Source organism: Anolis sagrei, chromosome 2 (assembly GCF_037176765.1).
Source record: "Anolis sagrei isolate rAnoSag1 chromosome 2, rAnoSag1.mat, whole genome shotgun sequence".
Taxonomy (NCBI): domain Eukaryota; kingdom Metazoa; phylum Chordata; class Lepidosauria; order Squamata; family Dactyloidae; genus Anolis; species Anolis sagrei.
Window position 1 is genome coordinate 178,091,146 of NC_090022.1, and position 17,754 is coordinate 178,108,899.

The 17,754-nt window shown below is 41.3% G+C and overlaps 1 protein-coding gene across 3 annotated transcripts in view; it reads left to right on the forward strand.

Annotated features, from left to right (window-relative positions):
- The window catches only part of PLXNB3 (plexin B3), a 147,550-nt gene that overhangs the window by 92,833 nt on the left and 36,963 nt on the right, over nt 1-17,754 (forward strand). For all 3 annotated transcript variants that reach the window (XM_060763154.2, XM_060763153.2, XM_060763152.2), the window contains exons 14-20: nt 438-589; nt 4,390-4,495; nt 5,986-6,116; nt 6,254-6,430; nt 10,182-10,374; nt 10,465-10,704; nt 13,521-13,682. In XM_060763154.2, coding sequence (XP_060619137.2) covers nt 438-589; nt 4,390-4,495; nt 5,986-6,116; nt 6,254-6,430; nt 10,182-10,374; nt 10,465-10,704; nt 13,521-13,682 — 1,161 coding nt within the window. The remainder of the gene's footprint in view (nt 1-437; nt 590-4,389; nt 4,496-5,985; nt 6,117-6,253; nt 6,431-10,181; nt 10,375-10,464; nt 10,705-13,520; nt 13,683-17,754) is intronic.

A 17,754-nucleotide genomic window follows, 5' to 3' on the forward strand; every position in this document is an offset into this window, starting at 1 on the left:
CTATATTACATCATTATTCATATATGTATGTTAAACTGAGATGATTTTGTTCCTGTCAAATTGCTCTGTTTCCATGATATCTCCTGTGCCAGTTATGTTCCTATTCACCTTATTGAACTACTTACCTTTTAATCATTTTGTATGTTGGTCTCCTTCCCCCCCTCCAAAATTTGGGTTGCTGTTGCTTGATGCTTGTTTATTACTGTTATGCTGTTTTTAATTTGTAACTTGCTGTTGTTTTGCTTTTAATTGTACATTGCCTGGGTTTGACCCCATGTAAACCGCCCCAAGTCCCCTCGGGGAGATGGAGGTGGGGTAGAAAAATAAAGTTCTTCTTCTTCTATTGTGGGTTTTGTTTTGTTTTGTAGTTGTTGTTATATTTGCAGAATGGAAGGAGAAGCCAGTTTCAATGGTAATGCCTTGTTTCTATTTTCTAGATCTATCCCCTTAGTGGACCGTTGGAGGGGGGCATCTCTCTCACGGTGACAGGATCCAACCTGGGTCATCGATTTGAGGATGTGGCCCAGACTGTGACAGTGGCTGGGCTGCCATGTATTCCTGATCCTGCCCAGTACCTAGTCTCTACCCGGTAAGGGAATCAATAGTCTCAAGGCGGAGCAGTACTGGGTTAAGCATCACAGGAGAGCTTAGAGGTCTACAGTGGTTCTCAACCTTCCAAGTATCGCGACCCCTCATGTTGTGGTGACCCCCAACCATAACATTATTTTCATTGCTACTTCATAACTGGAATTTTGCTACTGTTATGAATCGTCATGTAAATATCTGACATGCAGAATATATTTTCATTCACTAGACAAAATTTGACACAAATACCTGATTCGCCCAAATTTGAATACTGGTGGGGTTGGGGGGATTAAATTTGCCATTTGGGAGTTCTAGTTGCAGGGATTTATAGTTCACCTACAACCAAAGAGCATTCTGAACTCGACCAATGATGGAATTGAACCAATCTTGGCGCACAGAACTTCCATGTGCAAGAGAAAATACTGGAATGGTTTGGTGGGCATTGGCCTTGAGTTTGGGAGTTGTAGTTCACCTACATCCAGAGAGCACTATGCACTCAAGCAAGGATGGATCTGGACCAAACTTGGCACAAATACTCAATATGCCCAAACGTGAACACTGGTAGAGTTTGGGGAAAATTTACCCTGACATTTGGGAGTTGTAGTTACTGGGTTTTGTAGTTCACCTGAACCTCACCAATGATAGAATTGGGACAAACTTTCCACAAAGAACCTCCATGACCAACAGAATAAATAAGAATACTGTGTTTTCTAATGGTCTTTGGCGACCCCTCTGAGACCTCCTCGCGACCCCCCCAGGAGTCCGGACCCCCAGGTTGCGAAACACTGCCTCACAAAAATGTCAAAAAGTATTTTGATTCAAATGCTGCAGTGTATGTGTGTGTATGGTGCTTGTTCCACTCCCTGTGGTGTTTTAGGCTGGGGAGTTGCCTTTTGCACATCATAAGTGATATAAGTAGAACAAGAAACAGAAAATATTCTTGGAAGGAGGAATGCATGAATCCTGCAGGTCACACATCACTACTGTCCCACCACACTGTCTCTCCTTTATTCATGTTAAATGCCTTAGAACAGTGGTTCTCAACTTGTGAGTCCCCAGGTGTTCTGGTCTTAAACTCCCAGAAATTCCAGCCAGTTTACCAGCTGTTAGGATTTCTGGGAGTTGAAGGCCAAAACATCTGGGGACCCACAGGTTGAGAACCATTGCCTCAGGAGAAAATACCTCAATTTCTTCACTGTCCACCGGAGCTCCCAGTGGCGCAGTGGGTTAAACCCCTGTGTCGGCAGGACTGAAAACTGACAAGTTGCAGGTTCAAATCCGGGAAGAGGCAGATAAGCTCCCTCTATCAGCTCCAGCTCCTCATACGGGGACGTGAGAGACGCCTCCCACAAGGATGATAAAAAAGTCAAATCATCTGAGCGTCCCCTGGGCAACGTTCTTGCAGACAGCCAATTCTCCCACACCAGAAGCAACTTGCAGTTTCTCAAGTTGCTCCTGACACGACAAAACAAACAAACAAACTGTCCACTGTGAGGGAAACTCTGGACATACGAAAGAAAGCCTTGATTTTAGCTAAAGCCCTAAGAAAAACCTTGAGCTTTGTAGTATCTAGGCTTGCAGATGGCTCAACTTGTGTGACGTGGGCAGCTTTATTGAAGCTAGGGAGTGCAAAATAAACATTAGAAATATGCTTCAAAATGAAACAATATAAGCCTTCAGTCTTGCCTGGCTTACGTGAGCGGGTTCTGACAAGAACCTTCAAGATGATCCAGGGTGAGAAAGAGGTGTTCATCTATAGCTTCAGAGACAAAGATTCCCACTTCTCCTTTATAGAAACTGTATTAGATAATGCTCAATCACAAATTGATGTGGTGTACTTCCATTTTTCCCCACAATTGAGAAAGGCTGTATCAGCTTGAGAAAAATCCTCTTTGTCTATAATTCACTCATGTGGCCTTGACCGTTTGTGTACCCAACAATCTACTAGCTTCTCTCCTGATAGTCTTGATAAATAAATAAAATCCCTTCCATTTGTTTTTGAATGATTTTAAAACATTTACATTGGTTTTATTGTATTCTACTCTGAGGTCCCATGATATGGGATGGAATGTAACATATAGATGGAAGTAAAGTTTTCGACTCTCTCCATCACATACTTAGATTTCTCTCAAATAAATATTTCAGATTTCTATATTGTTTTGCTTTAGAATGCACAATTAAGAACTGATTTCGTGAAAATATGATATTGCATCTAGGCTGACATCTCAGAGATGTTTATGAAGGTTCTGGAGCCATTGGTTAACAAGCTTTTTTCAAAAAAATGCTAATTTTGGTCTGTTTTTATTTAATTTGAAATAAGTGAAATCACTAGTTTCCCAATGGGCACAGCTATCAACATTTCTAAGTGCATCTTCCTGTGTTTTACATATTTCTCAATTTTTTAAAACCATACACTTCAGTTTTTCTTTGTACATAAGTCAATAGTTCTTTTTATAACTTTGGATATGGACTGGGAACAGTCCTCCCACTTTTCAGATTGAGGTGGAAGACAAAATGGAAAGCTTGTCTAGGAGCATCAACTGGACCTTTATTTAAGCTAAATTTGAATTTTCATCTCTTACATCCAAGCCCGATTTATTTATTTATTTGCGAGATTTATATGCCGCCCTTCTCACCCCAAAGGGAGCTCAGAGCGGCTTACAAGTAAAAAGTAAATACAATATATTATATTATTACCATAGCACAATATTAATAGTACATATTACATTGTACTATAACATTATATTATAATATTATTAGTAATATTACATTTAATATAAAATATATAATTATAATATTATATTAGTAGTAGTAGTAGTATTATATTGTATTACATTATAATATTATCATGGCTAGGACAGTTTTAAATGGTGTATTTTAATATTTTGATAAATGTTTTTTAATGTTTATGTATTGTATGTGAATCTGTGTCCCGGCATTGAATGTTTGCCATGTATATGCTGTGCTCTGCCCTGAGTCCCCTTCGGGGTGAGAAGGGTGGAATAAAAATGTTTTAAATAAATAATAAATAAATCATTAGATTACATTATATACATTAACTGTAAGGACAGAAAACATAATGAGTCTGTCTTTTTCCTTATATTTTTCTCATGCATTTCTTCTACTGTTTTTCTCTTATATGTACTATCTTTTAAAGTTATTTTGAATATGTTATCTTGAATTAAGGATAAGTAGCATATATACTCAGCATTAAGGGCCCCCTGGTGGCACAGCGGGTTAAACCGCTGAGCTGCTGAACTTGCTGACCGAAAGGCTGGCGATTCGAATCCAGGGAGCAGAGTGAGCTCCCGCTGTTAGGCCCAGCTTCTGCCAACCTAGCAGTTTGAAAACATGCAAATGTGAGTAGATCAATAGGACCCTCTTCTGCGGGAAGGTAATGGCACTCCATGCAGACATGCCGGCCACATGACCTTGGAGGTGTCTACGGACAACGCCCGCTCTTTGGCTTAGAAATGGAGGTGAACACCAACCCCCCAGAGTCTGACACAACTAGACTTAATATCAGGAAAAACCTTTACCCTATACTCGACATTGCCCACAATTGCATTTTGTTTGTGACTTTTTGTTTGTTTCTTTTCTTCCTTTTCCCTTTTTCCCTTGTTTTTCCCCATGCACTTTCCCTACTCTCTTTTTTCCAGAAAAGATTAGAAACTTTTCTATGCCGCCATAGGGTTCTAACTATGGCGATAACTATCCAAATCTATCCTTCATCTTTTTTAAAGGAGTCCATGCTGTAAGTTTCTTTAGGCTTTCTATAACAGAGCTTGCCTTCATGTCCTTCAGGATTATCTGTGATGTATCTCCTGGAAGGCGAGGGTTATCCGGCCCTGTTGAGGTCACTGTAGGAGACCAGCCGCCAGGGATTTCTGGAAGTTACTTCACTTACCAGGTTAGTGTCTGAGTAGGGCAGATGTCCAAGGGAATCACACTATTTTGAAAGCAATTGTGAGAGGACGAAGATAACCATGCTATTAATCAATGGTTCCCTGATAACTTGTGCATTTCTTTTGTCATTCTTTGTCTTGGTGTGGGTATGGGAGCAGAGGACCAGCTCTGTCATTGGCCTGACTGCAACATATGCAAGCAGCAGATCTGGGGTGTTACAAAAAAAGTGAAGTTTTAGCTGCTCAAGGGGGTTAGATGTGCTTTTAGGACTTTGTTCTTTACTAGCCCTCCCCTGCCACGCATTGCTGTGGCACAGTCTGTGTATATGTGTTTTGTGTGTGTATGTTTGTGTATTTATTTATTTATTTATTATTTCGGGTATTTCTACCCCGCCCTTCTCAACCCCCGAAGGGGGACTCAGGGTGGCTTCCAACCGGCATACGTTGATGCCTACAATTCACACAGTAAAATACATAGTAACAATAAATTATAACAGTTAAAACATTACATTAATACAATAAAAGTACAATAAAATGCCAGCCTGGTGGCCATCGTTTTGCCAAGTCCATAATTAATAAATTCATTCCGCTTATCATAGTCAGTTTCCAAAGCTTTAGTCGTCATTGTCCATTGTCAGTCTGCCAGATTATCCAAAGGCCTGGTCCCATATCCATGTTTTCAATTTCCTTCTGAAAGAGAGGAGGGATGACGATGATCTAATTTCCCTGGGGAGTGAATTCCACAGGTGCGGGGCCACCACCAAGAAGGCCCTGTCCCTCGTCCCCGCCAATCTCATTTGTGACAAGGGCGGGGCCGAGAGCAGGGCCCCTCCAGAAGATCTTAAATTCCTAGGCGGGACGTAGAAGGAGATACACTGGGCCGGAGCCGTATAGGGTTTTATAGGTCAAAACCAGCACTTTGAATTGTGCTCGGAACTGAAACACACATATCCATATATTTGTGTATATGTGTGTTTGCATACATATATATGTGGTTTTGTGCCTGCGTTGTAATGTATTTTTTATTTTTTCGCTTTTTAAGTCCCTTCCGCTGTGTTTTTCAGTGTTTTGATGTGTGATGGTCACTCGTTGGCCTGAGAAGTGTATCGTGTCCAAATTTGGTGTCAATTCGTCCAGTGGTTTTTGAGTTATGTTGATCCCACAAACTAACATTACATTTTTATTTATATAGATTTACTGTATTTGTATACCGCCTTTCTCAGCCCACAGGCTACTCAAGGCGGTTTACAGGGCAAAATTCAATGCCCACAATACCATAAATACAATTAAAAACATTCACATATAATAAAAACCATAACAACATCAATAAAAGCACAAGTCATTAGTGTCTCCTTATTAAAAACATTGTCCTTTGCATCAGGATCTAATGAAAACATTTGCTGTTCCACCCCAGCAGTAAATTGTCTTGGCCCATCACAAATTATGACTACCAACAGAAATAGCTTACACCTCTAACATGTACTTTTTCCCTCAGGACCCCACTCTTTTTGATCTGCACCCCAAGCTGGGCCCCATGGTTGGCGGCACCCGCATCACCATTACTGGAAAGGAGCTGGCGACAGGCACTGAGATTGCTGCCTACGTCGGGGACCTGCCTTGCATCCTGTGAGTGGGTTCGGGGATCGGGGTGGGGGTGGGGGGTTGTCTTTTTATCTCTCCCAGCTATGACTTTCTCCAGTCCATTTGATCGTAAAAATACCCTAAGATCTCACAGACTCTCTTTGCTCTTTCTTATCTGTCAGTGAGGAGCCTGTTGAACCTGGGACTATTGTCTGCCGCACTAGTGCCAGCTCCAGACCACAAGAGGCATCAGTCTGGATCCAGTATGGTGGAGTCCGGCGCCAGTTGCAGGAGAAGGCCTTCCATTATACACTCAACCCGCATCTCACTGGAGCTTTCCCTTCCTCTAGCTTTCAGGGGTAAGAACTGACATGGTTAGGGAGCCATTTGAAAGAAATCTTTGTCAACTGATCTATTTAAATATTTGTTAATGAGATTGAAGGTGGGAAAAAACAATACTTATTTTTTGTATATGTGCATCACGAGAGACACCATTTTTTAAAAGGCATCCTTGTCTCCTTGTCTTCCATTTTCAAATAATTGACTGGTATCCTGTTAGTGAGTACAACTTATCCCATTGTAATTAACCATTTTAATTGTTCCAGAGATTGGAACAATCAAAAAATTCTGCCCCTTTCTCCAAACCCACCTTTTCTTTGCTATGCTCCCCCAATCTCAGTGGATTCTCAGTCCACTCACCTTTATATACTGATTTTTTTTTGTTGTGTCAGGAGCGACTTGAGAAACTGCAAGTTGCTTCTGGTGTGAGAAAATTGGCTGTCTGCAAGGACGTTGCCCAGGGGACGCCCAGATGATTTGATGTTTTTATCATCCTTATGGGAGGATTCTCTCATGTCCCCGCATGAGGAGCTGGAGCTGATATAGGGAGCTCATCCGCCTCTCCCCGGATTCGAACCTGCGACCTGTCAGTCTTCAGTCCTGCCGACACAGGGGTTTAACCCACTGCGCCACCAGGGGCTCCATATACTGATGAATATTATAGGTTCTGTGACCCTTCAAGGTGCAGTTGTTAGAGAGCGGATTTGCACCCCAAAACATCAGGGTTCCAATATCTACTCAGACATCGAAGCTATTGCTTGGAGAGTGAGAGTATTGGCTGTGAATCATCCAACTCTATTCCTATTTTCAATAGATCCTCTGGATATCCCTAAGGGAAAGAGGGAGCTAGACACACAGCATAGTTCTTAGTTCTTACACATGTCTGATATATCTCCTTATGCAGAATATTTAAAATCTCATGACTCACAATGAGTGGTGTCTCTTGTAGTGAGCCTTAGGACTATGGAGCTCTCCAGATATTGCTGAATTATAGCTCTCATCGTTCCTCACTATAAACTTTAGACTGAAGTACAGCACATTTTATTATATTCAGTTAAAGGGTTTTTTTTAATTTGTTTAGCCTAACAGGGTAATCCAGGGGTCCTCAAACTAAGGCCCGGGGGCCGGATACGGCCCTCCAAGGTAATTTAACCGGCCCTCGCTCAGGGTCATCCTAAGTCTGAAATGACTTGAAAGCACACACAACAAGAACAACAAGAACAACAACAACCATATCTTATCAGCCATAAGCAGGCCCACACCTCCCATTGATATGCTAATAATTTTATATTTCTTAAAATTGTTCTTCATTTTACTTATTGTATTATTTTAAGAGTTTCTTGCACTACAAATAAGATACATGCAGTGTGCACAGGAATTCATTCATTCTATTGTCGAAGGCTTTCATGGCCGGAATCCCTGGGCTGTTGTAGGTTTTTCAGGCTGTATAGCCATGTTCTAGAAGCATTCTCTCCTGATGTTTCATCTGCATCTATGGCAGGCATCCTCAGAGGTTGAGACCTCACAACTTCTGAGGGTACCTGCCATAGATGCAGGCGAAACGTCAGGAGAGAATGCTTCTAGAACATGGCTATACAGCCCAAAAAACCTACAACAACTCAGAATTCATTCATGGTTTTTTTCAAATTATAATCCGGCCCTCCAACAGCTTGAGGGACTGTGACATGGCCCTCTGTTTTAAAAGTTTGAGGACCCCTGCTGTAATATATCAAACATTGCATTTGTGATATGTCCTAATACTGATGTTAATAGCACAGCAGTATCCACATACATAAGAAAATAAGATAGGTTTTTGCTCCAGGAACATGAAGTCTTAAGTGCCAAACCAAACATGGTTTTGTTTACACCTGTAGCCTTTGTGTGTTAGAACAAATAGTTGGTGCTATAGTGGGGGTGGCAGAGAGAGCAAAGTCTGGACTATGGTGTGATATTAAACCCAATTTCTTTGACCCTGCCTCCATCTTGGTCCAAATTTTCTTGCAACAACTTATTTTAAAATATATACTGGATGTCAGTCCTGCAAAATGTTAAGTTGCAAAAATGTCATGTCCAAATTGGTTGCAAATGTTTCCACCAATGGAAAAAATTAAGAAAGGTAAATAGGAGTATCAGAACAAATATATGCACATGTATTATCTTGCATTCCTAGGTTTCATTTCACCCGAGAAATAGCCCTAAGTTCAGATAGGACTTTAGTCATGCATGGTCTTGAGTTTTTAATTATATAGTGGTATATAATTGTGGTGTAATAGGTCAGGTGTGGTGTAATAGTTCAGGTTTTGGACTATAACTCTGGAAACCAGGGTTCAAATTTGCCCTTGGCCATGGAAACTCATTGGCTGACCCTGGGAAGGTTATACTCTACCAACCTCAGAGGAAGGCAAAGACAGCCTGTTCCAAAGAAATTTTGCTAGGTAAACCATGTGACAGGTTCAACTTAGGGTTGCCATAAGTCAAAAATGACTTGAACACACAATCACAAAAATAGTGTGAGTAAAATGATGTGCTGTATTATCAAAGCAGATAATTCACATTATCTGTTTTGAACTGGATTATCTGAGTCTATACTGCCATATAATCCAGTCCAAAGCAGATATGCAAGCATAGAAGGGGCCTGAGAGAGGAAGGAAGAATCAAGGAAGGAGCAAATCCATAGAGAACTTCAAAAGAAAAGCATGATTTCCGACACCTGGAAGGTCTGCAGTTGTGAGCTTTGTGCCAACCTCATGTGTACGATGCTGAACATCACTCTGACATGAATCCTGTGCCATCCTTCCTCAAGATAATGCCCTCCAGTTGTGCACTGCAGTTCACAGTATGACTGGGTGCGAGGTATTGTGTGTTTCGTTTCAACTCATCTAGAGGGTACCAGCTTGAGAAAGGATGCCTTTGCATTTTTGGGCTTGTTTACATGAACACAAAAACCTAAACTTGCCTTGAATTTACAAATGGATGTCTAAACAACACATAGATTCCTCGTGTGAGTATCTCAGGTTTTTGCCCTTCATCTAAATTTACTATTTTTATCAAAATTGTGAAATATTTTGGATTTTATGGGAAATTTTCGGACTTTGCAGTCATCTGAATGGATGGATGTCGTCTGTTTTGAACTCATCCACTGTACATGCGGACACCACCGCTGCTCACCATGGACCACCTAGCCATCATGATTATTGATGTCAGAATATAATAATAATAATAATAATAATAATAATAATAATATAGAATTATTTATTTATTTCACCGAGCTTCTCAACCTCATTGAGGGACTCAGCCCAGTTTCCAGCCTTAAAAAACATATACACTCATTAAAATATCATATATCACAATTACAAAAACAACTTTTAAAACACTATATATAAAACTACAGTGGTCAGTCGTCCTATTAAGATGGATCTACATCAACTTCCATCCAGGGTCCTATGGTGTTGTCTCATTAGAATGCTATACCCATGCAAGAAAGAGATAACTCTACCCTCTCTTTGGTGATAGCATGGGTCCCCTATTTTGATATCAGCAAACACAACAGGGAATAGCCAGATGCTTGCAGCATGTTTGTGGAGAGTGGGAGTGGCAGTGGTGACAAAGGGGTGGGCCAGGCAGGAGAATGGGTAGTTTCTGTATTCTGGGCAGAATACCCCTATGTAACCTCTAGATATGGCCTGTATCAAAGTGATGGGTATCCTAAGAAACACCTCTGTTTCCATGATGTAGCCACTTTTCACCTTCCCAAATGCCATGTCTTTCCAGAGGTGGGAGGATAATCTATGTGGAGGGGACTAATTTGGATGTGGTACAACAGCCGCTCATCAAAGCAATCCTGCAACCGGAGGAGGTGAAAAACAGGCGGAAGAAAAGAGCATGTGGCACTTCGCTTGGCCCCCATGTCCCATTGACCCCTGCACCTCCACGTCCATGTGCTGAGGTGGGAGACTTGTTAGAGGTGAGTGCATGGATGCATTTTATTTATTTATTTTGCTTGAGATGAGCAATTTCCCACTAGCTTTCTCACCTAATTTTTGTATCTTGGCAGTGTTGGGAAACTTGCTGCATCAATTCCTCGACTCTCCTTCTCTGCCCATCACCGGCCATACCATCGAATGCTCAATTCCGGAACCTTCTTTTTGAGATGGATGGACTCCGTGTCCCTTTTAACAATGCCAGTGGAGGTCACGATTTCTCCTATCATTCCAATCCTCACTTGCGCTTGCCTGGCCGGGATTCCTCTGGGCGTCCTTTTAGTCTCAAGCCAGGAAATATCTTGGACATAGAGGTGAGTGCTAGATTAGAGGCAGGAAGGTAAAATATGGCCATGTAAAGGTTGGTGAAGGTCCTGGAAGTTGAGAAGAGGGCTTTGTAGGGGAAAATGTTTCCTTTCTTCCCGGCACCATGATTTTTCTTCAACTCTGCCCATTCTCAGTGCCCCTTTATTACCCCACTAATAAGACTTCTCCTGAATTTTCAGACAACACTGTGATCAGCCATGAAGGGTCATAAAGTCCATTAGTATATGTGCAATGACTATTGGAACGACCCTGGACTATAATTATGGGTGGTGTGGTTTTAATATTGAATGTAATGTTTTTAAATGTTTAATATATATTAATTTGTAATTTAATTTTAATTTTAATATTGTTGGAATTGTATGTTGCTCTAAGGCATTGACTAATGGTCTATATGTAAGCCACCTTGAGTCCCCTTCAGGGTTGAGAAAGGCAGGGTAGAAATAGGGTAATTAATTAATTAATTAATTAATAATTAATATATTGTATAGTGGGGCATGATAATATGTCAAGCAATAGATGAGAAGGTGTGCCATGGAAAAAGTAATTAATGATATTGTGAATAATTAGGCCTAATAAGGTAATTATCACTCTTTGTGCTTTATAAATTACTCTGACCTGATTGCATACAATCTCATCACGTACAGTATGACCCTCGTATCCATTGAGGAAACTCTTGGAGGTGTCTATCGACTTCCCATTTGGGGGGCATGTACTCCAGTGACAGAAGTGTTGAGGAGAGCAATAGTGTCATGTTGTGCACCTACCCCGCCACTAGGTCTCCCATAGAATTGCCTGGAGGACCTAGAGAAATTGTGTGATATAGGGGTCATAGTGTACCTGAAGTTTTGAATCAGAGTTGTCAAATGGAATGAAATGGCTAGAGTCCACAAAATTTAATTATATAGTAAATTATGAGAAATTAACTTTAAGATGCTCCAGGAGTCTTTTCTGCTCTGGACATTGTGGCTCTTCATCCCCTTAGGATTGGGAAGCCTGACAGTGGAGCTACCTCTCCTTCTCCTCCCTAACTCCTGAAGTTTGATGTCAGTATATAAAGATGTGCTTTATGGCTTATGTAGTTTATAAACATTTTATGAAGGATATCAAGGATGCTCTGCAGGTCACTGGTGCAGCCTGCCGTGTAGTGCTGAATGAGCTTTGGGCTTCCCAGAAACCTCACTGCCCTCAGCTTTGATTGATAGGGCAAAGAGAGGAAACACCAGAAAATAATATTAATTGCTGCCTGAGAGCCAGCCAAGAAAATATATGTTTTTCTTTGAGCACATGAATGAAATCTATGTTCACTCAGTTCTTGTGGGTTTTTTCGGGCTATATGGCCATGTTCTAGAGGCATTTCTCCTGATGTTTCGCCTCTAGAACATGGCCATATAGCCCGAAAAAACCCACAAGAACTGAGTGATTCCAGCCATGAAAGCCTTCGACAATACAATCTATGTTCAATTCCAATCCAACCAAAATAAACAAAATTATGCTCTAGTTATCAGATTAGCAAAACTTGAATCCTGCCAGATATTCTGTTCCTTCCTTCCTTCCTTCCTTCCTTCCTTCCTTCCTTCCTTCCTTCCTTCCTTCTAGTACATTTTCCGGAAACTCACAACCAATATGGCCACTGGAAACACTGACTAGGAACTTCTGGAGGTGTAGTCCCAGAACTAACATTTCCAAACTCTGCTTCCATATACAGCTGGCATCCATGTTTTAATACATCTAGGATGTGCAAAGCTCAAATCTGTCCCCACGGCTGCAGTGGAGTTGGAGACTATCAGCATTTTCCAGCAAGAAAAAACTGCTGCAAAATTTTCCTGTCAAGTAATATAAATACTTTCATATTGTTTTGTAAGGTCCATTACAAAAGATCCACTCATTGAACAATGTGAAACTTCTGCAAATGTTGATATGGATCAAAATAATAATAATGATAATGATAATGATAATCTTTATTTATACCCCGTCACCATCTCCCCGATGGGGACTTGGTCGGCTTACATGAGGCCAGGCCTGAACAACAATTACAATAAAGAAAATAATAATAATAATAATAATAATAATAATAATAATAATCTTTACTTGTACCGCGCCACCATCTCCCCGATGGGGACTCGGATGGGGACTCAGAGCGGCTTACATGGGGCCAAGCTCGAACAACAACCGAAAACAAGCCCAAAACCAAGACACAACCGAAAACGCGAACAATAAACAATAACATCATAATTACATAAAACATATGGATACATAACAATATGAGAATTACAATAGACACAGGCACAGTGACAATGGATCAATAGAGCTTGCCTGCATTCTTGGAAACATCCCTGAGAAGGCGATTGTAGGGATGAGCGCATACTCTTAAAAAGTTACTATTGCAATTCTGGCTGGATAACTAAATTCATCTTTGTGGGTCACAAGTTGTATAGCTCTAGTGTCATTTTAAACTGTCAGCGTAAGGAGTTTTGAGCTTGTTTTGCTTGGTACTGAAAGAACTTTCTTATTAAATGTCAACTCCTTACTGCAGTTTGAACTGGAGTGTGGGGACAGTTCTATAAGTATGCACGAAGCAGATGTGCAGCATTCTTAAGACCGATCGCCACATCTACCTCCCACAAGAATGCCTTATATATTTTTTCTCGCTGGTTGGGCCTGGTGGAGATACCCGATTGCAGGAAGCCTGTGGTACTTAGAGCAGAGCAGCATTTATCTGCAAGGGAAAGGGATTGAGTTACTCCCAACTTTTGGGTGCCTTGTGCAGCTTTGACTCTTTGCCTCACTTTCTCCATCCCTGCAGGGAGAAGGCTTGAACCTTGGCATCAGTAAGAATGAAGTGCGGGTCATTATCGGCAACAGCGCCTGCATCATCAAGACTCTGACGCCCACCAATTTGTACTGCGAGCCCCCCCTGCTGCCTCCACAGCCACTTAATGCCTCCTCTGTGCTGCCAGAGTTCATGGTGAGTTCAGGAATCAGAATAGTGGAAATGAAAATACTTGATATATTCAAGAGCCCCCAAACCCACCCCACTTCTGTTTTCCACCCTATGGGAAAACTTCGGCCTCCCTGGCAAACTTTGAAAGGCTCTTCTTGATAGTGGAATGAAGCTCCTTCTTATTGAGGCCCGTGACTTGCTTCAGATAGACAGACAAGATCACACCCTTGTAGTTTGCATAATAGCAAATGATTCTGTAATCATGGCTGCTACTACAACTGAGATTTCCCACGCCACCCATAAAGCAAGCGTCAAAGCTGCAAATCCGTTGTATAAATATGACCCTGCTTTTTAAAACCGTGGCTTCATTCCTCATAATTTTGCTTTATTGCTTTACGGTAGGTCTGGAAGCCTCCTGGGGATTTGCACAAATGAGAGAAGCTATGATCGTGATTTGTTGTCATTGTTCTGTGCTTTTAAGTATTTTCTGACATATGGTCACCCTAAGGCAAACCAATTATGAATCTGTTTGGAGGGGGCTTCCCTGGTGGCTGAGAGACTCTGACTTGCCCAGTGCGTTTACTTGCTTAGTCTTCCAGGGCTCTCTTCCACACATCCCTATATCTGCTTTGAACTGGATTATCTGAGTCCACACTCAGATAATGTGAGATTTTCTGCCTTGATATTCTGGGATAGAGGGCTGTGTGGAAGGACCCCCCCCCCCCCCCCCCCGGAGTCCTTGACCAGTGTTCCTCTCATTACACTGTGTTGGCTTTCAGTGATACTTATTTATTTATTTATTTATTTATTTTATCGTGTCAGGAGCAACTAGACAGTTGTATTACATTTTTAACAAAACAAACAAACAAACAGAAAAAAATACAAAGTTTGCAAGCTTGGTAGTTGATTAAATGTCCTTTGACCAGTATCTGGCCACTTGGAGTGCCTCTGGTGTTGCCGCAAGAAGGTCCTCAATTGTGCATGTGGCAGGGCTCAGGTTGCATTGCAGCAGTTGGTCTGTGGTTTGCTCTTCTCCACACTCGCATGTCGTGGATTCCACTTTGTAGCCCGATTTCTTAAGGTTGGCTCTGCATCTCATGGTGCCAGAACGCAGTCTGTTTAGCGCCTTCCAAGTCGCCCAGTTTTCTGTGTGCCCAGGGGGGAGTCTCTCATTTGGTATCAGCCATTGATTGAGGTTCTGGGTTTGAGCCTGCCACTTTTGGACTCTCGCTTGCTGGGGTGTTCCAGCAAGTGTCTCTGTAGATCTTAGAAAACTATTTCTTGATTTAAGTCATTGACGTGCTGGCTGATACCCAAACAAGGGATGGACTGGAGATGTCACTGCCTTGGTCCTTTCACTATTGGCTGCTGCTTCCCAGCGATACTGATCTAGTTGTATTCTATTATTATTATTTTGGTCTGATAGTATTATTTTAATTATCAGTTTAAGCTCATGGCACTCTCAATTAAATCTGGTGCTGTGGAGAATTCTGATATCCCCGTCCTGTCTGCTGGCAGAGAGTTATCGTTCCCTGTGGAGAGGGAGTGACTATTAAACTGATTTATATGGGTAGAGTCAATGTTCCTTAGAGATACAGATCTGTTTTACAACCCTTTCTCTGCTTGTACTATGAATACAAAGGGATTAAAAGGATGGCGAGCTGAGCTGTACTTCCTTTCTTTTCCTGACAGACATGTATTCAGTCAGTCAGTAGCCTTTATTTCGGTCAGCAAACCATTGGCTAAGATGTATTTGAGGCCGAATAGATATTTGTCATTAGCACAACTAAGCCTAATCTAGAGATGGAGCTTGTGAATGAACACTTTCACACACTTAAGCCATACTGCTTGGGTGAAATCAGCACCCCTCTGCCACAAAATAACAAGGGGAAGCAATTCAATACAAGTGGGTTGTTGTAGCTTTTTTGGGCTATATGGCCATGTTCTAAAGCAGCATTTCTCAACCTGGGGGTATCAGAGAGGTCACCAAAGACCATCAGAAAATACAGTATTATCTATTGGTCATGGGGGTTCTGTGTGGGATGTTTGGCCCAATTCTATCGTTGGTGGGATTCAGAATTCTCTTTAATTGTAGGTAAACTATAAATCCCAACAACTACAACTTCCAAATGTCAAGGTCTGTTTCCCCCAAACTCCACCCGTGTTCCATTTGGGCATATTGAGTATCTGTGCCAAGTTTGGTCAAGATCCATCATTTTCTGAGTCCACTGTGCTCTCTGGATTGAGGTGAACTGCAACTCCAAAACTCAACTCCAAAACTCAATGCCCACCAAACCTTTCCAGTGTTTTCTGTTGGTCATGGGAATCCTGTGTGCCAAGTTTGGTTCAATTCCATTGTTGGTGAAGTTCTGAATACTATTTGATTGAAGGTTAACTATAAATCCCAGCAACTACAACTCCCAAATGACAAAATTAATCCTACCCAACCGCACCAGTATTCAAATTTGGAAGTATTGGGTATTTGTGCCAAATTTGGTCAAGTGAATGAAAATACATCCAGCATATCAGATATTTACATTACAATTCATAACAGTGGTAAAATGACAGTTATGAAGTAGCAACAAAAATAATTTTATGGTTGGGGATCAATGCAACATGAAGAACTGTATTAAGGGGTTGCGGCATTAGAAATGTTGAGAAACACTGTTCTAGAGGCATTCTCTCCTGACGTTTTGCCTGCATCTGTGGCAAGCATCCTCATAGGTTGTGAGGTCTGTTGGGACTAGGAAAATGGGTTTATATATCTGTGGAATGACCAGGGTGGGACAAAGAACTCTTGTTAGTTGGAGCTAGGTGTGATTGTTTCAACTGACCACCTTAATTAGCATTTGATGGCCTGGCAGTGCCTAAGGCAATCTTTTGTTGAGAGGTGATTAGATGTCCTTGATTGTTTCCTCTCTGTTGTTTTGCTGTTGTAATTTTGGAGTTTTTTAATATTGGTAACCAGATTTTGTTCATTTTCATGGTTTTTCTGTTGAGATTGTCCACATGCTTATGGATTCCAATGGCTTCTCTGTGTAGCCTGACATGGTGGCTGTCAGAGTGGTCAAGCATTTCTGTGTTCTCAAATAATATACTGTGTCCAGGTGTCAATACAAGTGGTCCCTTCCAAAATGTCAAAAGGGATTTGCCTCCCTGTATCTCCTCCCCATTCCCAAACACCCCCTTGCATTTTAGCCGTTTTGAAGACTGGACAATTTAGGATTTGTGGCCAAGGAAAAAGAACTTCTCTTCAATGATATTTTACTTCAAAAATATATACCTCTCTCCCTGTATTCTCATGGGGATGGTGCAATGGCCACCTCATTGTTTGAGGCCTTGGAGGAAGTTTTTCAATCCAGGAAGCAACTTTAATGTCACTTCTTGTTTTAAAAAAGTTACCTTGGAGCTTCAACCATCTCATTTGGAGGAACATGATAAGAGTGTCCTTGCCCTCTATAGAGAGTTGCAAGGGCAGGATAGCTTGATAATTTGACCCTCTCCCATAATGTATCCGCAACTGTCGATGATTCACCTTATTTTTGCTCTTTGTGTGAGCTTGAAGATGGCCTTTGTTATCTTTTGCTTCCTGTTTGCTTTGCGTATACTATTCTGTGCACCCTGGATCTGTACCTTTTTGTCATAGCCTTGGGCTTGTACAATAAACTATTTGAAATTGAAAATCTTGATAGTGAGCAGACAAGGAGCTTTCCACATTCACTGAGATTAAGGGCCCTTCCACACAGCCCTATATTCCAGAATATTAAAGCAGAAAATCCCACAATATCTGCTTTGAACTGGGTTATCTGAGTCCACACTCAGATAACGTGGGATTTCCTGCCTTGATATTCTGGGATATAGGGCTGTGTGGAAGGGCTCTAGGACTGTAAGACATCCATAAAAGTGTTTTAAAAGGCAAATATTTTTTATATCTGAACTAACACTTCTCTAAGTATCTCTATGTTTTCCCATATGACTTGATGGTAAATATCCACTGAGGATCACCCATAGAGTTACACTAGAGATTCTTAGAGAGAACAGTTTAATCAAATCCAGAATCAAAGACTCATAGAATCCTAGAGTTGGAAGAGACCTC